At 36.4% G+C, this 21731-nt stretch overlaps 1 protein-coding gene across 4 annotated transcripts in view; it reads left to right on the top strand.

Annotated features, from left to right (window-relative positions):
* The window catches only part of LOC127843867 (centriolin-like), a 176184-nt gene that overhangs the window by 10175 nt on the left and 144278 nt on the right, over positions 1-21731 (top strand). For all 4 annotated transcript variants that reach the window (XM_052373747.1, XM_052373744.1, XM_052373745.1 and 1 more), the window contains exons 2-6: positions 723-1011; positions 4488-4633; positions 14628-14900; positions 15526-15712; positions 20390-20583. In XM_052373747.1, the coding sequence (XP_052229707.1) occupies positions 771-1011; positions 4488-4633; positions 14628-14900; positions 15526-15712; positions 20390-20583 (1041 nt within the window). In that variant the 5' untranslated portion in view covers positions 723-770. The remainder of the gene's footprint in view (positions 1-722; positions 1012-4487; positions 4634-14627; positions 14901-15525; positions 15713-20389; positions 20584-21731) is intronic.

The raw sequence follows: 21731 nt of genomic DNA, 5'->3' as shown, positions 1-21731 counted from the left end.
AAAAGCATCAGTGCCATCACATTTCCAAACTGAAAGTAGTGATTATTTCTGGAAGTTATATTTAGTTCATAACTCATTCGCACAATGACGTCATATTAAAACCAACTGTTCTCGTCGTTGTCTAACCATTTGGTTACGCGTTTTCTACTTACATGCCGTTATATTTTGTAACAAAGATGAATTAATATTTAACTCACATTTCTTCAATAAAAGTACACCGGTGTTAATTTTTTTATTGTTTTACTTAACAAGATGTACATCAAAACGAGTATCTGTTCATTAAATTAAAAATGAATATCTATGAATAAACGGCGGGAAATTTTCTCATGCACTTCATGCTGACGCGCGTTGAATGTTCAAGACGATTAGGGGCATGATCATGCAAGAAATAGCGGGAAACGTTTCCCGAGCACTTCGTGCCGATGCGGGTTAAATATTCAAGATGTCTAGGTCGTACAGGTGTATTGTTATGTCCACGGTACTGTCAATAATGGCCATCTGGCGCACGTGATACAAATACGAGTCTTTTTCAGCAGCTTTTAATGAGTTTTGCAACATCGTAATGTAATAAATTAAAATGGATTCTGTTGACACTGACAGTCGTTTGAATGTTTACTGTTTTTGTAAATGTTTTTGAGCAAAACACGAAACACCATCGTTTAAACGTGATACCCTTACTTAGCATATTCTAAACTGTTATTCAGATGCTCCCAAAATTTCAGATGCCATTATCAAAGCCCAATCTGTGATATTCCCCATCCCCCACGGTCATGAAGCGGACACCAAGGGCAGGGCAGTCCAACCTGCCAGTACCCAAGACCAGCAAGGGTTCCCCTGGAAATGCCAAGTCCACCCTCAGTAAAGGCGGCCCAACACGCTCTGCCGAGGATATCCCACGCCGTGTACAGCTCAGCTTGGGGCCAGGTGGGGCCAGTCCCGGACCTGTCAGCCCACAACGCAGGGCAATCTCCCCTGGCACACCACAGAGACGCAGTCTACTGCCTTCACCTGGTAAGCTGCTCATATGCACTCATACATGTAGATTGAATGTGCTGCTCATAGGAACTCATAGATTGAATTTGCTGCTCATAGGCACTTATAGATTGAATGTGCTGCTCATATGCACTCATAGAGTGAATGTGCTGCTCATAGGAACTCATATATTGAATTTGCTGCTCATATGCACTCATAGATTGAAAGTGCTGCTCATAGGAACTCATAGATTGAATTTGCTGCTCATAGGCACTTATAGATTGAATGTGCTGCTCATATGTACTCATAGATTGAATGTGCTGCTCAAAGGAACCCATTGATTGAATGTGCTGGTCATATGCATTCATAGATTGAATGTGCTGCCCATAGGTACTCATAGATTGAATGTGCTGCTCATAGGCACTCACAGATTGAATGTGCTGCCCATAGGCTCTCATAGATTGAATGTGCTGCTCAATGGAACTCATATATTAAATGTGCTGCTCATAGGCACTCATAGATTGAATGTGCTGCTTATATGAACTCATATATTAAATGTGCTGTTCATAGGCACTCATAGATTGAATGTACTGCTCATAGGAACTCATAGATTGAATGTTCTGCTCATAGGAACTCATAGATTGAATGTGCTGCGCATAGGCAATCATAGATTGAATGTGCTGCTCATAGGAACTCATAGATTGAATGTTCTGCTCATAGGAACTCATAGATTGAATGTGCTGCTCATATGAACTCATATATTAAATGTGCTGCTCATATGCAATCATAGATATAATGTGCTGCTCATAGGAACTCATAGATTGAATGTTCTGCTCATAGGAACTCATAGATTGAATGTGCTGCGCATAGGCAATCATAGCTTGAATGTGCTGCTCATAGGCAATCATAGATTGAATGTGCTGCCCATATGCATTCATAGATTGAATGTGCTGCTCATATGAACTCATATATTAAATGTGCTGCTCATATGCATTCATGGATTGAATATGCTGCTCATAGGCAATCATAGATTGAATGTGCTGCTCATAGGCATTCATAGATTGGATGTGCTGCTCATAGGAACTCATAGATTGAATCAGGTACCGAAACTTAGCTGGCATACTCACAAAATGCAAGCGAGATTTATGGATAGCATGTTGAAAAATATAAAGCTTGCAATTTTCTGCGAGTAGAAATTTCAGATTTCTCAAACCTGTTTTTCCATAAATCCTTTTAGTATTGAGAGATAAAATTACTTTTTATAATCACAACTCCCATCTTAAAGATCAAAATCTTGCTAAAATTAAAAAATTAAAGTGTTTAGGAATTGCATAAACACATTCTGCCGCCATTGTTGTTGTTTTTGTTGTTGTAAGATTCAAGGGAAGCTACTCTGGTACGAGCTATGGTTCGCTAGGTGCTTGCGGCTAATAAGTGTCCCGGCCTTATAGGGCCTTTCTAAAAATCTTTCAGTCTGCACGATCAAAAACAGTCATCAATCAAAGAAAAATTTCACGGAATAAATGCATTTGTTTTATGAATTTAAGGAGCATTGTGAGTTTTAACGAAAAAACTTCTTTTTCAGAGGAAAATAATAGCAACAATTTTTGCTGAAAATTTTAAAAGGTTGCATTTAGCCTTTTAAATGGAAACTGAAGTTCAAGCTTGTTTTAAACAATTTTGAGTTTCAAGTCACAATTGCTGAATATTGAATGCGTGTCCATGCCTATAATTATTGAGATAACTGTTTTGTTCCAATGATTATGCTTTTTAAGTAGCCAGCATATCATGTACAATTTTAAGCAATATGGTAAAAGAAATGTATTGTTTTAAATAAAAAATATATAAATCCCCAAATGCAAGTAAGTTTTTCATTTTCCAAGTGACTCAAAAATCAACATGCAAAAAAATTCAAGTGCCATAATAGGTTAAATTCGGTCCCTGTATTGAATGTGCTGCTCATGGGCACTCATAGATTGAATTTGCTGCTCATAGAAACTCTAAGATTGAATGTGCTGCTCATACAATCTCATAGTTTGAATGTGCTGCTCATAGGCACTCATAGATTGAATGTGCTGCTCATTGGAACTCATAGATTGAATTTGCTGCTCATTGGAACTCATAGATTGAAAATGCTTTTCATAGGCACTTAAAGATTGAATGTGCTGCTCATAGGAACTTATAAAATGAATGTTCTGTTCATAGGTACTCATAGATTGAATGTGCTGCCCATATGAACTCATAGATTGAATGTGTTGCTCATAGGCTCTCATAGATTGAATGTGCTGCTCATATGAACTCATAGATTGAATGTGCTGCTCATTGGAACTCATAGATTGAATGTGCTGCTCATAGGAACTCATAGTTTGAATGTGCTGTTTATATGCACTCATAGATTTCATGTGCTGCCCATAGGAACTCATAGATTGAATGTGCTGCTAATAGGAACTCATAGATTGATTGTCTGTTCATAGGTTCTCATAGATTGAATGTGCTGCTCATAGGCATTCATTGATTGAATGTGCTGATCATAGGCACTCTTATATTAAATGTGCTGCTCATAAGAACTCATAGATTGAATGTGCTGCTCATAGGAACTTGTAGATTGAATGTGCTGCGCATAGGCTCTCATAGATTGAATGTGTGCTGCGCATAGGCTCTCATAGATTGAATGTGCTGTGCATAGACTCTCATAGATTGAATGTGCTGTGCATGGTCTCTCATAGATTGAATGTGCTGCGCAAAGGCTCTCATAGATTGAATGTGCTGCGCATGGGCTCTCATAGATTGAATGTGCTGCGCAAAGGCTCTCATAGATTGAATGTGCTGCGCAAGGCTCTCATAGATTGAATTTGCATAAACCTACCAATTATTAGTCTAAAAAAGAATGTTTCTAAATCCGAAACTTTCTTTAAGTACACTTATGGTGAGTCAAGCTCACATTTAACATCCTCTTAATACATCATTCTTCATTAAGACAACTTTATTAATGACATAATCAACATTTGTAGCATGCACTGTTTGAAAGTAAAAAGTATTTTACTTGAATGATAATCTAAGTCTAATTTTTCTATGGGTTGTAAATTCTGGCCCAATTGTTTATCTGCTCTTTAAATTAGATATACATACAACCTATCATAAGTAAACAACATTTCTAGTTAAATATAGTTATTTCAATACATACAATACATAATATAATACATTATATTCAATTTACCATGCACTTCGGATGTTATAATTATGTCCATACAAACGAAGTTTAGGGGGGTTTATAGGAGTGAGCTTGTCTGTCGGTCTGTCTGTTTGTCGGTCGGTCGGTCGGTCTGTCTTAAGTGTCCGCTCTCTAATCAAAGTTGTTTTCATCCGATCTTCACCAAACTTGGTCAGATGTTGTATCAAGATGATGTCTAGGTCTGTGACATAGCTTTAGTTGAATCCATTTCATCTGGGTGTATGTAGGAATGTTCTCTGTAGTATTGACTGCACTGAGCTGTAGCTTCTGTCCTGTATTTTAGTTCCTGGGCAGAATGGTCCGGCAGGTGGAGGAGTGCGGTACATCACTGAAGACCTGATCCGCAAAGTGTGCAAGGAAGATGGCCTTGACACAATTACCACCCTCAACCTAACCCTTACCAAGGCTGAGGCAGGAAAGAAAATCAAGGTAATACCAGCTAGGATATGGCAGACAGGAAAGTCAAGGTAATATCAGCTAGAATAAGGCAGGCAAGAGTCAAGGTAATACCAGTTAGGATAAGGCAGACAAGAGTCAAGGAAATATCAGCTAGGATAAGGCAGACAAGAGGCAATGTAATATCAGCTAGAATAAGGCAGACAAGAGTCAAGGTAATACCAGTTAGGATAAGGCAGACAAGAGTCAAGGTAATACCAGCTAGGATAAGGCAGACAAGAGTCAAGGTAATATCAGTTAGAATAAGGCAGGCAAGAGTCAAGGTAATACCAGTTAGGATAAGGCAGACAAGAGTCAAGGTAATATCAGCTAGAATAAGGCAGGCAAGAGTCAAGGTAATACCAGTTAGGATAAGGCAGACAAGAGTCAAGGTAATACCAGTTAGGATGAGGCAGACAAGAGTCAAGGTAATACCAGCTAGGATAAGGCAGACAAGAGTCAAGGTAATACCAGCTAGGATAAGGCGGACAAGAGTCAAGGTAATATCAGTTAGAATAAGGCAGACAAGAGTCAAGGTAATAACAGTTAGAATAAGGCAGGCAAGAGTCAAGGTAATACCAGTTAGGATAAGGCGGACAAGAGTCAAGGTAATACCAGTTAGAATAAGGCAGACAAGAGTCAAGGTAATACCAGCTAGGATAAGGCAGGCAAGAGTCAAGGTAATACCAGTTAGGATAAGGCAGACAAGAGTCAAGGTAATATCAGCTAGGATAAGGCAGACAAGAGTCAATGTTATACCAGATAGGATAAGGCAGACAAGAGTCAAGGTAATACCAGCTAGGATTAGACAGGCAAGAAAACCAAGGTCACCTAGGATTAGACAGGCAAGAAAATCAAGGTAATATCACCTAGTATAAGACAGGCAAGAAAGTCAAGGTAATATCAGCTAGGATAAGGCAGGCAGGAAAATCAAGGTTATATCAGCTAGGCTGAGACAGGTAAGAAAATCAAGGTAATACCAGCTAGGATAAGGTACGCATAAAAATCAATGTTATTAGCTAGGCTGAGGCAGGTTAGAAAATCAAGGTAATACCAGCTAGGATAAGGTACCCAAAAAAATCAAGGTAATATTAGCTAGGCTGAGGTAGGTAGAAAATCAAGACAATATCAGCTAGGATAAGACAGATAAGAAAATCAAGGAAATATCAGCTAGGATAAGACAGATAAGAAAATCAAGGAAATATCAGCTAGGATAAGACAGATAAGAAAATCAAGGTAATATCAGCTAGGATAAGACAGGCAGGAAAGACAAGGTAATATCAGCTAGGATAAGGCATGCAAGAAAATCAAGGAAATATCAGCTAGGATAAGACAGATAAGAAAATCAAGGAAATATCAGCTAGGATAAGACAGATAAGAAAATCAAGGAAATATCAGCTAGGATAAGACAGATAAGAAAATCAAGGAAATAAATTATCAGCTAGGATAAGGCAGGCAGGAAAGACAAGGTAATATCAGCTAGGATAAGGCATGCAAGAAAATCAAGGTTATATCAGCTAGGATAAGGCAGGCAAGAAAATCAAGGTTATATATGCTTGGATAAGGCAGGCAAGAAAATTGAGGTTATACCAGCTAGGCTGAGGTGGGTAAGAAAATCAAAGTACATGTAAAACCAGCTCGGATAAGATAGACAAGAAAAAAAAGCTTATTCTAGCTAGGCACTGTTAAATTTGCTGAAAGTAATATGAAACATAAACAGTTGACAAATATTGCAGTAATCATCATTTTATATTCGGGTTATTATATCCTGCTGATAACGTCATGTTCAGGTCTCTGAGTATAACAAAGTTGTACATGATAGGCTTATTAATGGCTTTTAAGATTCAATAAGGTCACATTTATTAACAAATGTTCTGTTTTCTAATTTGACAATGTTTGGTTTCTCTTTTTTTATGCCCCCGGATCGAAAGATTGGGGGTATATTGTTTTTGGCCTGTCTGTCATTGTATGTGTGTGTCTGTGTGTCTGTCCCAAAACTTAAACATTTGTCATAACTTTTGCAATATTGAAGATAGCAACTTGATATTTGGCATGCATGTGTATATCATGGAGCTGCACATTTTGAGTGGTGAAAGGTCAAGGTCATCCTTCAAGGTCAAAGGTCAAATAAATGGCTTCAAAGCGGCGCAGTAGGGGGCATTGTGCTTTTGACAAACACATCTCTTGTTTGTATATAAAATAAGATGGAAAATGTTGGGATTTATATGCCATTAAGACAGGGATTTGATTTTTCTCTGGTTTCAGTGACAAGTCTCACTGTATATTTTTGTCCATGTATTTTAAAACTGTTAATTAAAATGCTATTGGTGTTTTGCATTTTCTTTTGTTGAATTTTAAGCATTATCATAAAGTAGAACTAATGATATAACATAGTTGTTAAAAGGAATCCACTTGTATGTGATAATTAAGTAAACACAGATCATATTGCATAGTTCCTTGAAATCCTACAGAAACTATGAATAATAATGATAATGAATTTAAACGAGATATCAAGTGTTTGCACTCTAATGTACAGTTGGAAGCCTTATCTTTTCAAAAGTAAATAGTTTTCAATAAAGTGTTAAATTTTATGTTGACAGTAAGCATTTAAACCTAATAAACAATATTTGAGAAAGTTTTATTGTCATCTCTTTACAAACAGTGGAATATATAACCTCATTTTTGGAAAAACTTTATTTGTACAATTTTAAATCAAATTCATACAGGATAATGTAGTATATAAAACATTCAAGCATTTTATTATAAAAGTGGTCTTGCTTTTCAACACAACCCTTTACACAGTTCCCAAGCATTTGGAAATGAAAATTAAAAAAATAAAAAAAGACCAAGTTTACTATCGGAAACCTATTGTGGCAGTTTGATAGCTTGGCTTGGTTTAAACCAATTCATCTTAGAAATGTGTATTTGATGAATTTTAAGTTATGGAAATCTAAATGAAAATTGAATGTGACTGCAAACAATTCTATTGATAACTTGATTGATGTATTTTTATTGAGTGCAATATAAATTCATTTCATTCATAGTTCCCTACCATTGACTGTGAATTCCATACAACATACAAAGGCTGACTTAAACATACAATCATAATTTAGTGATTTTTTTGCTCTTATTTGTTACAGCCTGTGCCATTTGGATTGGGAAAATTAGCGAAAAAAAACATAACATTGGGAAAAATAGCTAGATAAACCAGGAAATTGGGAAAAATGAAGCATTATAAATATGATTATTTAACAGAATTAAAATTGTTTTTAAGTGCACATTTGACAGCATTTTTATATTATAAAGTGCTGCATTTATTTCTTCTTACAATGAAGACAATGTTTAGTTAATACCCTTTCACATGCTTATTAAACTTGCAAAAATCTATAGGTTCTTAAATACACCATTTAATCTTAACCTCTTTAAGAGTATTACATGTAAGTTTAATACAGTAATATTTTAATAAAATATCATATGGGGAACACATTAACAAATATAAACAAACATGATTTTGTGTTGTTGTTGTGTTAATGATGTATTAAACGAAGTTTTAATAATTTGTTTACCTTTCAATATCTTGCATTTGACATCCTCAGTTAAATGCTATTTTAGTAAACTGTACAGTGTCACAAACATAATAAAGCAAAATACGCCTATGAATCTGATTATAGACAGATCCACTCAGATATAAATCAAATCATGTTTTTATCTTTCCATTTTCAAACGATACTCATCTAAAATGCTTCAACTTCGCGAGTAGACTGAACCACACCGTGCAATCGACTAACGCATCGTCTGCGGTTAATCCATTGGCTGCGGAAGCGTATACATGTCGGGTAAAAGCGGAGTGTAAGTATTTCCCTATTCTTTATATTTTACGTATTGAATTGAGCAGATTTGCGCGTGTTCTTTGAGAGCCTAAGGCGTAACAAAAAAAGTTGTTTGTTTCCGGTGGCCCGACCCTACCTAATTTTTTGCCGCCGGTCCTAATCTTTTTTGAGCCCAAAATTCGAAAAAAATCGGACCGCGTATTTTTCGGCGCGCTCAATAAGCGTTCAACGTTATCGGCGCCGTACATTAAACTTTCAACATAAACAAGATGGCGGCGCCCAGCGCCATTACCGGATCATTACGCATAGCGGATCACTTTGATGTTCAAGACTGCGTTTTGCGATAAATAGTTGATATTGTTAGATGATATTTTGCACATAGCATCTTCAAGGCCTATTATTTAAACGCATTGATTGAGTCGTAATTGGAGCGTCTCTTTGTCAAACATTTCGGTATGTTTTGCTGACATGTATATACGACTTTGTTGACTTCTGTCTCGTTTCCAAATCGAGGTTGAACATTTTTTGTGGCCACTTGCTATAACTCTGTTGGAAAGTAAGAAGTTTACCCATTATTTTAAAGGCCATTTAGTAGTCTTTCGGCATGCAAAAGTCCATTTCAGTTTTGATTCATGTTTAAGATTTTGTCTGCGTGTAAAAATAAGACAATGTGCTGAATCAGTTAGCAACGGTAATTTTTAATCAAACTGGTGTTAAAGAAGTCTCAAACCGTTCATTGTTTTTCACCAGCACAACTTAATTACGCTACTGATCCGGTAATGGTAACTTGACTGTACTGTTGAAGGAAAAAGTAATACCAGTTTGTGTCTTTGCCAACGTTTTGACAATTTTAAGTCATTCAAATGGTCTGCAACTGACTGTTTTAATAGCTTGCTGGATGGTTTTGTAATTGGCAATTCAAGATAGCAATTTTTTTTCCACAATGGAATAAAAAGTTTAAAGATTTCATGTTTTAAAATCCTCTTTAACGACTGGGTGCATCTCTACTAAACTGTTACATTGGATCTCCAAGAAATGAATATTGCCTAGAATTATTTCTGGCAGGATTATGGTCCTTTGTCTTTTTTTTCACTTTTGAATTTATTATTACAAAATTGTGTGTGTTCAACTCCTCTGCTTGACAAATTTTGCTTCAACTTTCACAGCTGAATGTAAAGATGATCATTATGGTAGGACTTCTGACTGCAAACAGTTCAGCCATTTTTCATTTTGTCTACTGTATATATAGTGTATTTGTCTCTGTCCAAGCATAATTGTCCATGTCAAAATTCTAGTTATATTTAATAAGTAAAAATGTTATCATTTTCAGGGCAAGCACAGTCATAGTGCTATAGTGGGGGACATATTGTTTTTGCCCTGTATGTTGGTTCATTTGTTTGTTTGTTTGTTTGCCCCAACTTTAACATTTGCAATTACTTTTGCAAGATTGAAGATAGCAACTTCATACTTGGCATGCATGTGTATCTCATGGACCTGCACATTTTGAGTGGTGAAAGGTCAAGGTCATCCTTCAAGGTCAAAGATTTAGCTTCAAAGCGGCGCAGTAGGGGACATGGTGTTTCTAACAAACACATTTCTTGTTTAAATTTATAAGTATAGTTTGATACAAGAAGCATTAAATGTCTGCTTTTCTGTGCTTGGTGTGATTTGATTTTGTGCTTGTTTATTGATTTTTGTGTGTGTAATTGTATGTATATAATACAAGTCGTAATAAATTTTCTGTTCTGTTCCTGAAATTCATGGGTAGATAGACCCCACGCCACCAGTACATAATATAATCTGAAAATGTGGTCCTTTGGGAACATTAACTGTATCCAAGAAATATAAAAGCACATCCGGTTTGATTGGGTCTTTCCATGGTGATAATGTTAAATGCAACACCACTGGCGTTCCCGTAGCACTGCTTTTGAGGTATTTAATATATTATAAATAATAAATAATATAGAATACACTGCATGAACCCAAAGGACCAGAAAGTATAACAACACTGAATCCCTATAGACACTGAGGGTCAAGCTCTCTGTGACTTGTTATATTTATGCCTTTTATTGGTCATAAAATGGTATATTTAAGCCGTTGCCAGAAGTCAACATTAAACTCGGAATTAAGGAAAGCAACACATTCAATATTAATGAACAGCAAGTTTTTATTTCATAAAAGCATTTAAATATAGTCATATAGCATTACAGACATCATCAAATTTATTGTACATACAGTAATACACAAAACATGAGAAGAAAATGCACCATGTACGACAATTTCAAAAAAAAAAATTATTTTTAAAAATAAAATTATTTGCCTACCTACCTACCCTAATTTTTTTGGCCATGTCAGTGGAAACAAACGATTTTTTTTTTTAGGCCTAAGTAAGAATGACTTTATGAACGTAATCCTTACCTTCCTAGCTGCTTACTTTTAAAGAAATCGGTTAAAATGTGGTCAAAAATCAAACAAAATTCACCACTCTCTCTGTCAAACTCTAATTACACATGATTTTGACCAAAGATAAATATGAACATCATTTTATTGAAATATTTATGCCCCCCTTCGAAGAAGAGGGGGTATATTGCTTTGCTCATGTCGGTCTGTCTGTCGGTCCGTCCACCAGGTGGTTGTCAGACGATAACTCAAGAACGCTTGGGCCTAGGATCATGAAACTTCATAGGTACATTGATCATGACTCGCAGATGACCCCTATTGATTTTGAGGTCACTAGGTCAAAGGTCAAGGTCACAGGTGAAGGTCACAGTTACTGGAAATAGGCATTTTAAGGATTTAGCATGGTTCAAACAAGGGAAACAACTACCGTTTATGCATGTTCTTTTTGTTACAGCATTTGCAACCCTTGTAATATATTTAAATTTTACCAAATGTAAGGCTAACTGCATTTTTGACCACCACCACCACCAACAACACCACCACCACCACCACCACCACCACCACCATTGTTCACAGTGACAAAAAACGTATTCACACAATGGCTGCTACTACAACTTATAGCCCATATAGGGGGGCATGCATGTTTTACAAACAGCCCTTGTTAATCATTTCTCTTCGGTTATTCCAAATTGCAGCATCCCACATGAACATACAACATTTTTATCAACGTTTAAATTCGAGTGAGGTTGGAAAAACGGCTCAAGACAACGGCCGCGGCTACTTATTAGATGGTCATGACATCGGCTGCGAAATTAAAATTGTGCTCAAGCTGCGGCAATGAAAATTGGCATGATGTGATTTGGACGTTACTCATTGACCATATTCGATAGAACTATCATATATTTTGATCACAAAAACAGTTTTAAGATTTTCATTCGTGTTTTGAAATAAAATGGGATGGGTGAGTGGATTACGTTTTAAATAAGTCATACTTTGACAGTATTGAAACAAGTCATTAACACGCAATATATCTAAGTAATGGAAACTTCGAACATAAATGTTCATTCCCTTCACAAATTTGAGATAAAAGTTTTTTCTTAATTGAAACGCATGAATGAATTTACAAACTTAAAGACAGCTACATGAAGGTTGACAGTAATGTTGGAATTTCCTGCTGGAGAGCTGTCAACCTTCATGTAGCTGTCTTTAAGTTGGTAAATTCATTCATGCGTTTTAATTAAGAAAAACCTTGTATCTCAAATTTGAGAAGGGAAGGAACATTTATGTTCGAAGTTTCCATTACTTCGATATATTGTGTGTAAATGACTTGTTTCAATACTGTCAAAGTATGACTTATTTAAAACGAAATCCACTTATCCATCCCATTTTATTTCAAAATACAAATGAAAATCTTAAAACTGTTTTGTGATCAAAATATATGATAGTTCTATCGAATATGGTCAATGAGTAACGTCCAAATCTCATCATGCCAATTTTCATTGCCGCAGCCGATGGCTTTAGCATAAAATTTATTTTCTCATCCGATGTCATGACCATCTAATGAGTAGCCGCGGCCGTTGTCTTGAGGCGTTTTTCCAACCCCACTCCAATTAAAATCTTGATAAAAATGTTGTGTGTTCATGTGGGATGCTGTAATTTGGAATAACCGAAGAGAAATGATTAAATATTTCAATACAATGTTGTTCATATTTATTTTTGGTCTGAATCATGAATCTAAATTAGAGTTTGACAGAGAGAGTGGTGAATTTTGTTTGATTTTTGACCACATTCTAACCGATTTCTTTAAAAGTAAGCAGCGAGGAAGGTACGGATTACGTTCACAAAGTCATTTTTATTAAGGCTCTCAAAGAACACACGCAAATCTGCTCTATTCGATATGTAAAATATAAATAATAGGGAAATACTTACACTTCGCTTTTACCCGACATGTATACAGTACCGCAGCCGATGGATGAACCGCAGACGATGCGTTAGTTGATGTGCGGTGTGTGAACTATTCTCCAACACAGGTTTCTGTGACACACATTCACTGTGGAGACATCGAATAAATATTTGTTGTTTTTATCTTAAATGTAGTCTTTAGCATTAACTGACAAAAGCATTAAATTATTCCCTAATAACCATATAATATCCATTGTTGATTTGAATGTTATTTATCATTTCCCTGTTCATCGTAATTTTCTTCTGCTTGCCACCATCTTGGACGTAAAAACAGTCGTGCTCAATCGTGATACATTGATATTGCCGGTATCCTCCGCAATATAGAGATGTGTGGATAGTAACGTAAAATCATGTATATTCGGCTGCATTCACGAACCAATACGAAAGTCAGTTGTTGTTCGGTGACAGCTAGACACGTTCGATTCGCACTTGTTCAACGACATTTTCGCTTAATAACATTTTAATCTTATTGGCTTAATTGGGAAAATTTGGCATTTTTGGGGGAACATTTTGGTCCGATTTTTGGGAAAAAAACGTTGATTTTTGTGATTGGGAAGCAGCTGAATATCGGCAGTAATTTTGGGCCCAAAACATCCCTGTATATGATGAATTTAAATAATATCTGACCTTTTATAAGCCTCATTCTTGGAAAAGTGGGCCTAATGCATGTAGGCTAAGTGTCTTCCCAGTTTAGCATGTGGAGTATGCACAGGCTAATCATGGGCGACACTTTCCCCTTTTACTGTATTTTTGGTATCAAAGAAGTCTCTTCTTAGCAAAAATCCAGTTTAGGCGTGAAGTGTAGTTCCTGATTAGCCTGTGTGCACAAGCAAATCTGCGAGGACACTTTACGCACATGCATTAAGCCATGTTTTCCCTGAGCAAGGCTCTTAAAATTACTTATAGTTTATTCCTCAGCCATAGTCTTGTGAACCTGATATGCTGTTGTTAACTAATCTTGGCCCTCCTTGCGTGTCTTGCAGTCACCCATCTAAACCCAGTTTTCATGTTTTCATTTATTTTTTTGGCTGCTTTCATGACTGCGTGTTGCCATTTTGTCTAACACCAACACTTAGATACAGTAGTGCTTAAGGCCATTCTAATCCATTCATTATTGTATATCAACTATCTTCACATTGACCTTGACCTATCTAAAACTTGAAATATTTTAAATTGGCTATTTCTTGATCAGTATTACCCAACCTCACACAGACTTTGACATAATTATGAAACACTCTTATATGTATAACAATTATTCAGATGGGCTGTCTAGCAACAACCAGGAGAATCCAGGGATAGGCTTTTGTAGTTGCCCATTTTCTTGGGCAAGTAGATTTATGCCTGTGCAAGTCTACTTTAAAAGTTGGTAGTCCAACTGGGCAACTTCTTTTCAGAAAAGCTTGAACCATTTTCCCCACAGATTTTATCACTTTAGATTTATCAAGAACGCAGATTCAGGCTCATAAAACTTAAGGGCACCAAGTCATGTCAGCCATGTTATATTGTTTTCTGATTTTGTTTACTTAAAAGGGAGTATTGTATAATTATTACATGTACTTGGTTTTGTGCTCCTTATTCTTTGCCTGGGCAACAAAAGTACAAAAAATAGTTGCTATGGCTACCTTATTGTAAAGAACATTTCTATCCCTAGTATCTGTGGTAAGCCTAAATATTAGAACAATACATTTTTCTCATCAAACATACTCATGGAAAATTGTAAGAACATGCTTGCCATGTAACAAATCTTAAATACTTCCAAGTTGTTTAAATAGTACAGTGTAAGTGTATGTTTTCAGTACATAGAGAACCTGGAGCGGTTGAAGCGTCTGCAGGTGCTGATACTGAGCAACAACATCATAGAGAAGATAGAGAAGCTTGACAAGCTGCTGAAGTTGAAGGAGCTGGACCTCTCGTTCAACTGCATCGTGAAAATTGAGGGCCTTGAGAACCTGACCACCCTGCAGATACTCAACCTCACCGGCAACCTCATAGAGCACATTCCCATCTGGATGGGCAAGAGACTCAAGTCTCTCAGGGCCTTCTACATCGGCAAGAACAGGCTCGAGTCTGTGAGTAGACTGTAGTGAATATTTAATACTTGCATAGTCAAAAATGTGATGTATATGTATAATTGAAAATGAATGTGTTTATAAATTCATAATAAAAATCAATTTTAGAGTGTTTTATAAATAATTGAAAATCTTTGTGTGAGTAAATCTATGATTGCAAATCAATTTGTTTGTATAATTATATATGACTGAAAATCAATGTGTGAGAACATGTATTTGCATGATAGAACATCAATGTTAGACTATATTTATGATTGAAAATCAATGTTTGAGTATTTGTAAATAGTTAAAAATGAATGTGTGAATGTAGCAGAAATAGATAGCACACAACCACATTCATTGAGCCTCATTCTGGGAAAACCAGGCTTAATGCATTTGCTTAAAGTGTTGTCTCATATTAGCCCTTGCATTCGGCACAGACTTATCAGAGATGACACTTTCAGATGTTATGGAATTTTTCTTTTAAAAGAGGTTGCTTCTAAACAAAATTTTGTGTAGGTGGAAAGTGTTGTCCCAGATAAGACTGCAAACTGCACAGGCTAATCTGGGAAGACTTTTTACAAACATGCATTAAGCCCAGTTTTCCCAGTACAAGGCTCCATTGTACATAATTGCTCTGCTACAGCTAAGTGAGCTGGCCAAGTTGAAGCCCCTGCCAGACCTGACCCAGATGGGAGTGGCTGAGAACCCCCTGGCAGAGTTCAACCACTGCCGGCCCTACCTCGTCTTCCACCTGAGGACCCTGGAGGTCATTGATGGGCAGAATGTCACTGACAGGGAACGCATCGCTGCCAAGGACCGCTTTGAGCAAGGTCAGTACTCGTTGGTACTAGGGTGAACATATGCCATACCATATATGTATGTTTGGTTCCAGTGTCTTTTGATAGAGACACAAACCTGCAAATTTTTCATCTTTTGTTTTGTTTAGATACTGCCTTCAAGGAAAATTGGCTTGTTAAATGGTCTATTCAAAATTCTAAATTCTACGCTAAAAAGGACACAATACAAAGTTGAAATGAGAAAAATTCTGAAATCTTGTAGGAATATTTGTTTTTCCTTATTGGAAGATATTTGAATAGTTGTTTTACATTGATTAAAACGCTGTAGCATTATGCATTTTAATATTGTTACAATCAAATAATACCATCAAATCTATGTTATATGCCTCTTTAAAAAAGAGGGATGAAGAAATAGTTATTAAGATATGTCTAGAACGTATAATCAATTAAAATTGACCCTCTTTAGCTGAGGAAATTAGACATTTTTTTATTTCATTAAGAAATAAATTCAAACACATAAACATAACATTTATTTACCCATTAAATTCACATTAATATATAAGCAGAGTGGAGATAAAAAGGCCGCGGGCTAACGACACTACGGTACTACGTGAACGTATCGTAGGTCGCTAAAATCCAACCAGCTGAGATAACGTTAAATTGCATTGACTGTGACATGTTAAACTTGTTGGATAAACCACAGCATCCAGACACATTGAGGTTGCTACCAAAACATGGGCCACAACCACAAACCTTAAATTGGATGAACCACAGCATCCACACATACCTTTATTGTTAAAAATTGGATAAACCACAGCATCCACACATACCTTTACTTTTAAATTGGATGAACCACAGCATCCATACATACTTTTAAATTGGATGAACCACAGCATCCAAAGATACCTTTACCGTTCAAATGGATGAACCACAGCATCCTATACAACGGACATAATCAAAATAAACCTGAACAAAATACGTAGAATATCTGTAGCCACCACTTCACTGATGGGATTGAGGTGTTTTGCCCCATCAACAGATCAGTGTCAGCCAAAGATATTATAAAATGAATTTTATGTGATAAATTTTCCCTACATAAATTCGTGACTAGTAAAAATATGTATCAGTTTTCTCAGCCGGTTGAATTTTTCCCTGCGACGAAGAGAAAATGTGATACACTATAACTCCAATAAAACGCGGATTACGGGGTCCAAGCCACTCAACAGCTTATAAATGGACAGCGTTATAAGTTTTGAGCTTATTTATTTAAGGGGGCTATAAAACAGGTATAGTATAGCTTATAAAATAGGTCCTGTGTATTGACATGCTGTGTTGTCATCCGCAAATACATGCATATAAACCGAATCGAACGATAACAGTATACAAACCGCTGTGCACATTTATCCGATAATCCAATATAATTACAACATCACTTACGAAAAAATAATGTTAAACATTTATGACAAGAAATATGTTTACGAATTTTGTAAACAAGTTCATATGCCTATGCCATTTTTTCAGAAAAATTAGTACAGTGCATTATGGGACACAGCTTTCATTGGACGGGGCGAATTTAAATTTAGATTGAATGCAATACGATACATGTACAAAGAGATGATTTATTGCGTCATACTCAGCATGTAAAAAACGTGCAGGCAAACATTTAAGTGCATCTCTGTTAACTATTATACTGCGTTAGCATGTAAATAAATAGTCAGGATTTTTTAATTTATTTTTCGTATACGTACTGAAACATTAAACACACACAACGGTATTTTAATTTATCAAGCATGTGTAGCATATAATAAACGATAACACACTAACACAGCCATAGTTTATACAATGAAATACAATACATGATAAATACAAAACATAAAAAGGTAATCGTTTTAAATAACTTTACTTTTATAATTATTCCGCTTGCACTTGCCTTATTGAAATTAGCGCACCGAACCGCTCTGATAGGGAATAAATGTAATAAACACGGACTCGCGAGTTTTCACACCTTTATTGACATTACACAACAGATTAATACCAATCAAGCTGTGATCGCCGGCTTCTTTGAATTTTCTGACAATACATGAAGTTACATAACATGGATTTGAATCAGAAATGGAAGGTTGGAGAAAAAACAGGATCCAAGGACCCCCCGCGTTATATTGGACACAGCGTTATAATGGACCGCACTATATTGGAGTTACAGTGTATTGGTAAATTACTACTAAGTGTTAAACAAGATTGTGGGAGTAATTGAATCTTAACAAATTAGATACCCATAAGCCACGAAGGCAAAAGCTAAAAGATAATATATATTAGAATGTAAAGATTAATATATATATTGGAATGTCAATGTTAATATATATTTATATATATATTGGAATGTCAAGGTTAATCTATATGGGAATGTCAATGTTAATATCTAACATATATTGGAATGTCAATGTTAAGATACATTGGAATGTCAATGTTAATATATTTGCATATCAATGTTAATTATAGTGGGATGTCAATGTTAATACCGTAAAACGTTGTGTATAACACGCATTTATGTATAACGCGCATCTACTTTTTTAAGCTTAAAAATCGGGAAAAAAGTTTTTGAAGCAAAGAAATGGGGGAAAAATTCCGTACCGCAGGCTAATTGAAAATCGTTATATTTACATTTTCGATCTTACGTGTTCTTTTATTGGTTCAATTATTAAGTATTTTAAAGACGATAATGATACAACTAGTTTGTGTTTTTTTTAAATCATATTATGCGTAAAAATAAATGTTTGGATTTAAATGAATTATGCATGAAATGCACACTTTCCACATGGATACCATCAAGGTTTTCATCATATATCTCCGAAGTAACTGTCCACGATTTTATCGTGGAGGAGTACACATAACGGATGGATTAGTTATAACTAAGAAACTGTCATTATCGATTGGTATTGTCAGGTGGTTATTCATGCATGACTTATTCACAACTGCGCGTTTATTTACATTGCTGATATCATGCGTTCTTTTCGAGTGTCTATAACTGACAGGAGACTTTAACGACTCAAACTTCTCAACACAATTACAACATTACCGGCGATAAACAAACAATGGAGGTGTGAAGCCGTTTGCCGGTTCGCATGTTTTGATAATAGCCCAGCTACACAAAACTTGACAGGGGACGCAAATTGCTCGATAATCACATCCTCAATCTTGACAAGACGTGTGAAAACGTGTAAACAAACACAACATCAATTTTATTAACACATTTGAAAAGCAAGAAAAATAATCATAAATATATCGGGAAAGACCTTGCCGACATACTTTTGTAAATCGACAAGTGCCTCCAAATAAATTGTGTAACCCTAGTACAGGAGGGTATAATATTGTGGGAAAACAATAACATTTAAATAAAAATGGCTTCCTTGTTTTTCATTCTCTTCTTCAAATTTATTTGATTTCAATGCTCTGTACGCACCTGAAAAAGATTGAAAATATTTATGTTAACTTTATAATATTTGTCCATCTTATTCAGATCGTAAATATAACACTAATATAACACTATTATTAACATAGTTACAGTTTAAACACCGGGAAACAGAATGGTACAAATTACCGCAACTGGGTAACTGACAGGGAAAAAATGTCTTGGCATGGCTGTAGTTGTGTATAACGCGCATCAAGTTTTTAAAATGAAATTTTGGGGTAAAAAAGTGCGTCTTATACACAACTTTTTACGGTATATAGTGGAATGGCAAGGTTAATATATAGTGGAATGTCAATGTTTGCAAAGAACAAATTAATGGATAGGCCAGAGCATTATTATGTGTAGAAAAGAAATGTAGAAATGACTTAACACGATACAAGTCAAAAGGCACCTGTTCGTCACTATTTTTGTTTTCACAGTCACATATCTTTTTGTAAGTGATAGCACAATCTATTGTCCACCACAAAGTTGTCCTCTTGACGAATGCATCTGTAGTGACCGAGGCAGCCCGCCTGTCTTGCTCGCAACCTGTAGGCTCGGTGTATTGGAGACTGTGCCACCCATTGATGCGGCATTTGTTTTGCTCTGGCCAGTGTACTGGACACTATTGAAGACTGCATAAGCCGATCCCGTGCCTCTGAAAAGGATCGAGAGGCCTGCAGCAAAGCAATACCAAATCACTAAAAATTTCCAACATGTAATGAGGCACACATATTATAAATTAAGTAAAGAGACATTAGGCATTTTCAGCAAGTGCACTTATATTGTGATACTTTGATGCAGTTTCAGGGGTGGGAGGCCGGGCAAAATTTTCAGAAAGTTTTTATGACTGAAAACACCGTAAATGACCGGAAAAGGAAGTCAACCTTTTGGAATGGTTTAAATTGCGTACGAATACTATAACTATTGATGCGAGTAAAAAATAGGAACGCAGTCTACTAACTTATTCGACTGGTTCCTCCTTGGTTCAAAATAATTAATGTGTGATTTGCAAACATTACTAACCAATCTCGTAAATTGCCTGGATGAAAACAGAATTTACTTCCGAAATAAGTAGCGTTAATGATACTTGTATCATTACGAGTAATATTTAATTGTTTGTAATTTGTTTAAATGAAGTCTGATTGTTGAGATTGGTTGCTATCGTTACAAGATTAGGAGGTGTGGCGCCTGGAGAATGTTTGATGTTTTGCTCCCTATTCTGACATTGGTTGCTATTGTAATGGTTGCTATGGTAACAGAGGAGTTGGAGCGGCTGGAGAAGCAGCTGGAGAGTGAGGAGGCCAAGTACCGGCGGCTGGAGGAGGACCACAACCGGTCCAAGCAGGAGCGCAGTCACATGAGTGCCACTGAGGACGACCTCAAGAAGCGCGAGAGACTCCAGGGCTCCCGTATAGAGGAGCTGGAGAGGGAGCTGGAGACCAAGAATGATCTGGTGAGACCCTGGGCATGTGCTCATCATAGATAGTGTAAACCTATTTATATTAGCTTGATTGCATCAAAAACCTAAGGATCATTGAATCGCTCAAGAGTCTGTTACCTGGGTAGAACCAGCAATTTGTGTCTTTGAGGGAGATCTTGAGAACGCTGCCATAGTGGGGATCAAACCCATGGCTTCCCTGTTGCTGGATGGACACCTTATTCACCTTGTCAAGGCAACCTAGAAAGAAACTGTGTCTTAATTCAAGATTTCCTATGTATATGTGAGTTCCTATAATTCCCTTCAGCAGATTTTGTGTCATTTTATAAGTTTAAATATATTGATTTATATAATACTGTAAACAACATTAATATTTGTTAACATGTTATTTGTGATTTCTCAAACAATTAATATTGGAAGGGCAATGCAAGTTGTTTATTATACCCCCACAAACAACGTTGAGGGGGGGTATATAGGAGTGAGCTTGTCTGTCGGTCGGTCGGTCGGTTGGTCCGTATTAAGTGTCAGCTCTCTAATTATGTCCCCCACCACTATAGTGGGGGACATATTGTTTTTGCCCTGTCTGTTGGTCTGTTTGTTTGCCCAAACTTTTAACATTTTGCCATAACTTTTGCAATATTGAAGATAGCAACTTCATATTTGGCATGCATGTGTATCCCATGGATCTGCATATTTTGAGTGGTGAAAGGTCAAGGTCATCCTTCAAGGTCAAAGGTCAAAAAAAGAAAAAGAAATCAAAGCGGCGCAGAAGGGTAGATAGTGTTTCTGACAAACACATTTCTTGTTCAAGTTATTTTCATCCGATCTTCACCAAACTTGGTCAGATGTTGTATCTAGATGATGTCTAGGTCAAGTTCGAAAATGGGTCATGCCGGGTCAAAAACTAGGTCACGGGGTCACTTAGTGCGTTTTAAACGTTGAGCATGATGTCCGCTCTCTAATTCAAGTAGGTTTCACCCGAGCTTCACCAAACTTGGTTAGAAGTTGTAGCTAGATGATGTCTAGGCCAAGTTTGAACATGGTTCAAGGCAGGTCAAAAACTAGGTCACAGGTTCACTTAGTGCGTTTTAAACATTGAGCATGGTGTCTGCTCTCTAATTTAAGTAGTTTTCATCTGATCTTCACCAAACTTGGTCAGAAGT

This window comes from Dreissena polymorpha, chromosome 9 (genome assembly GCF_020536995.1).
Source record: "Dreissena polymorpha isolate Duluth1 chromosome 9, UMN_Dpol_1.0, whole genome shotgun sequence".
Taxonomy (NCBI): Eukaryota; Metazoa; Mollusca; class Bivalvia; order Myida; family Dreissenidae; genus Dreissena; species Dreissena polymorpha.
Note: the sequence above shows the minus strand (reverse complement) of the source record. Positions and strands in the feature narration are given on the sequence as shown.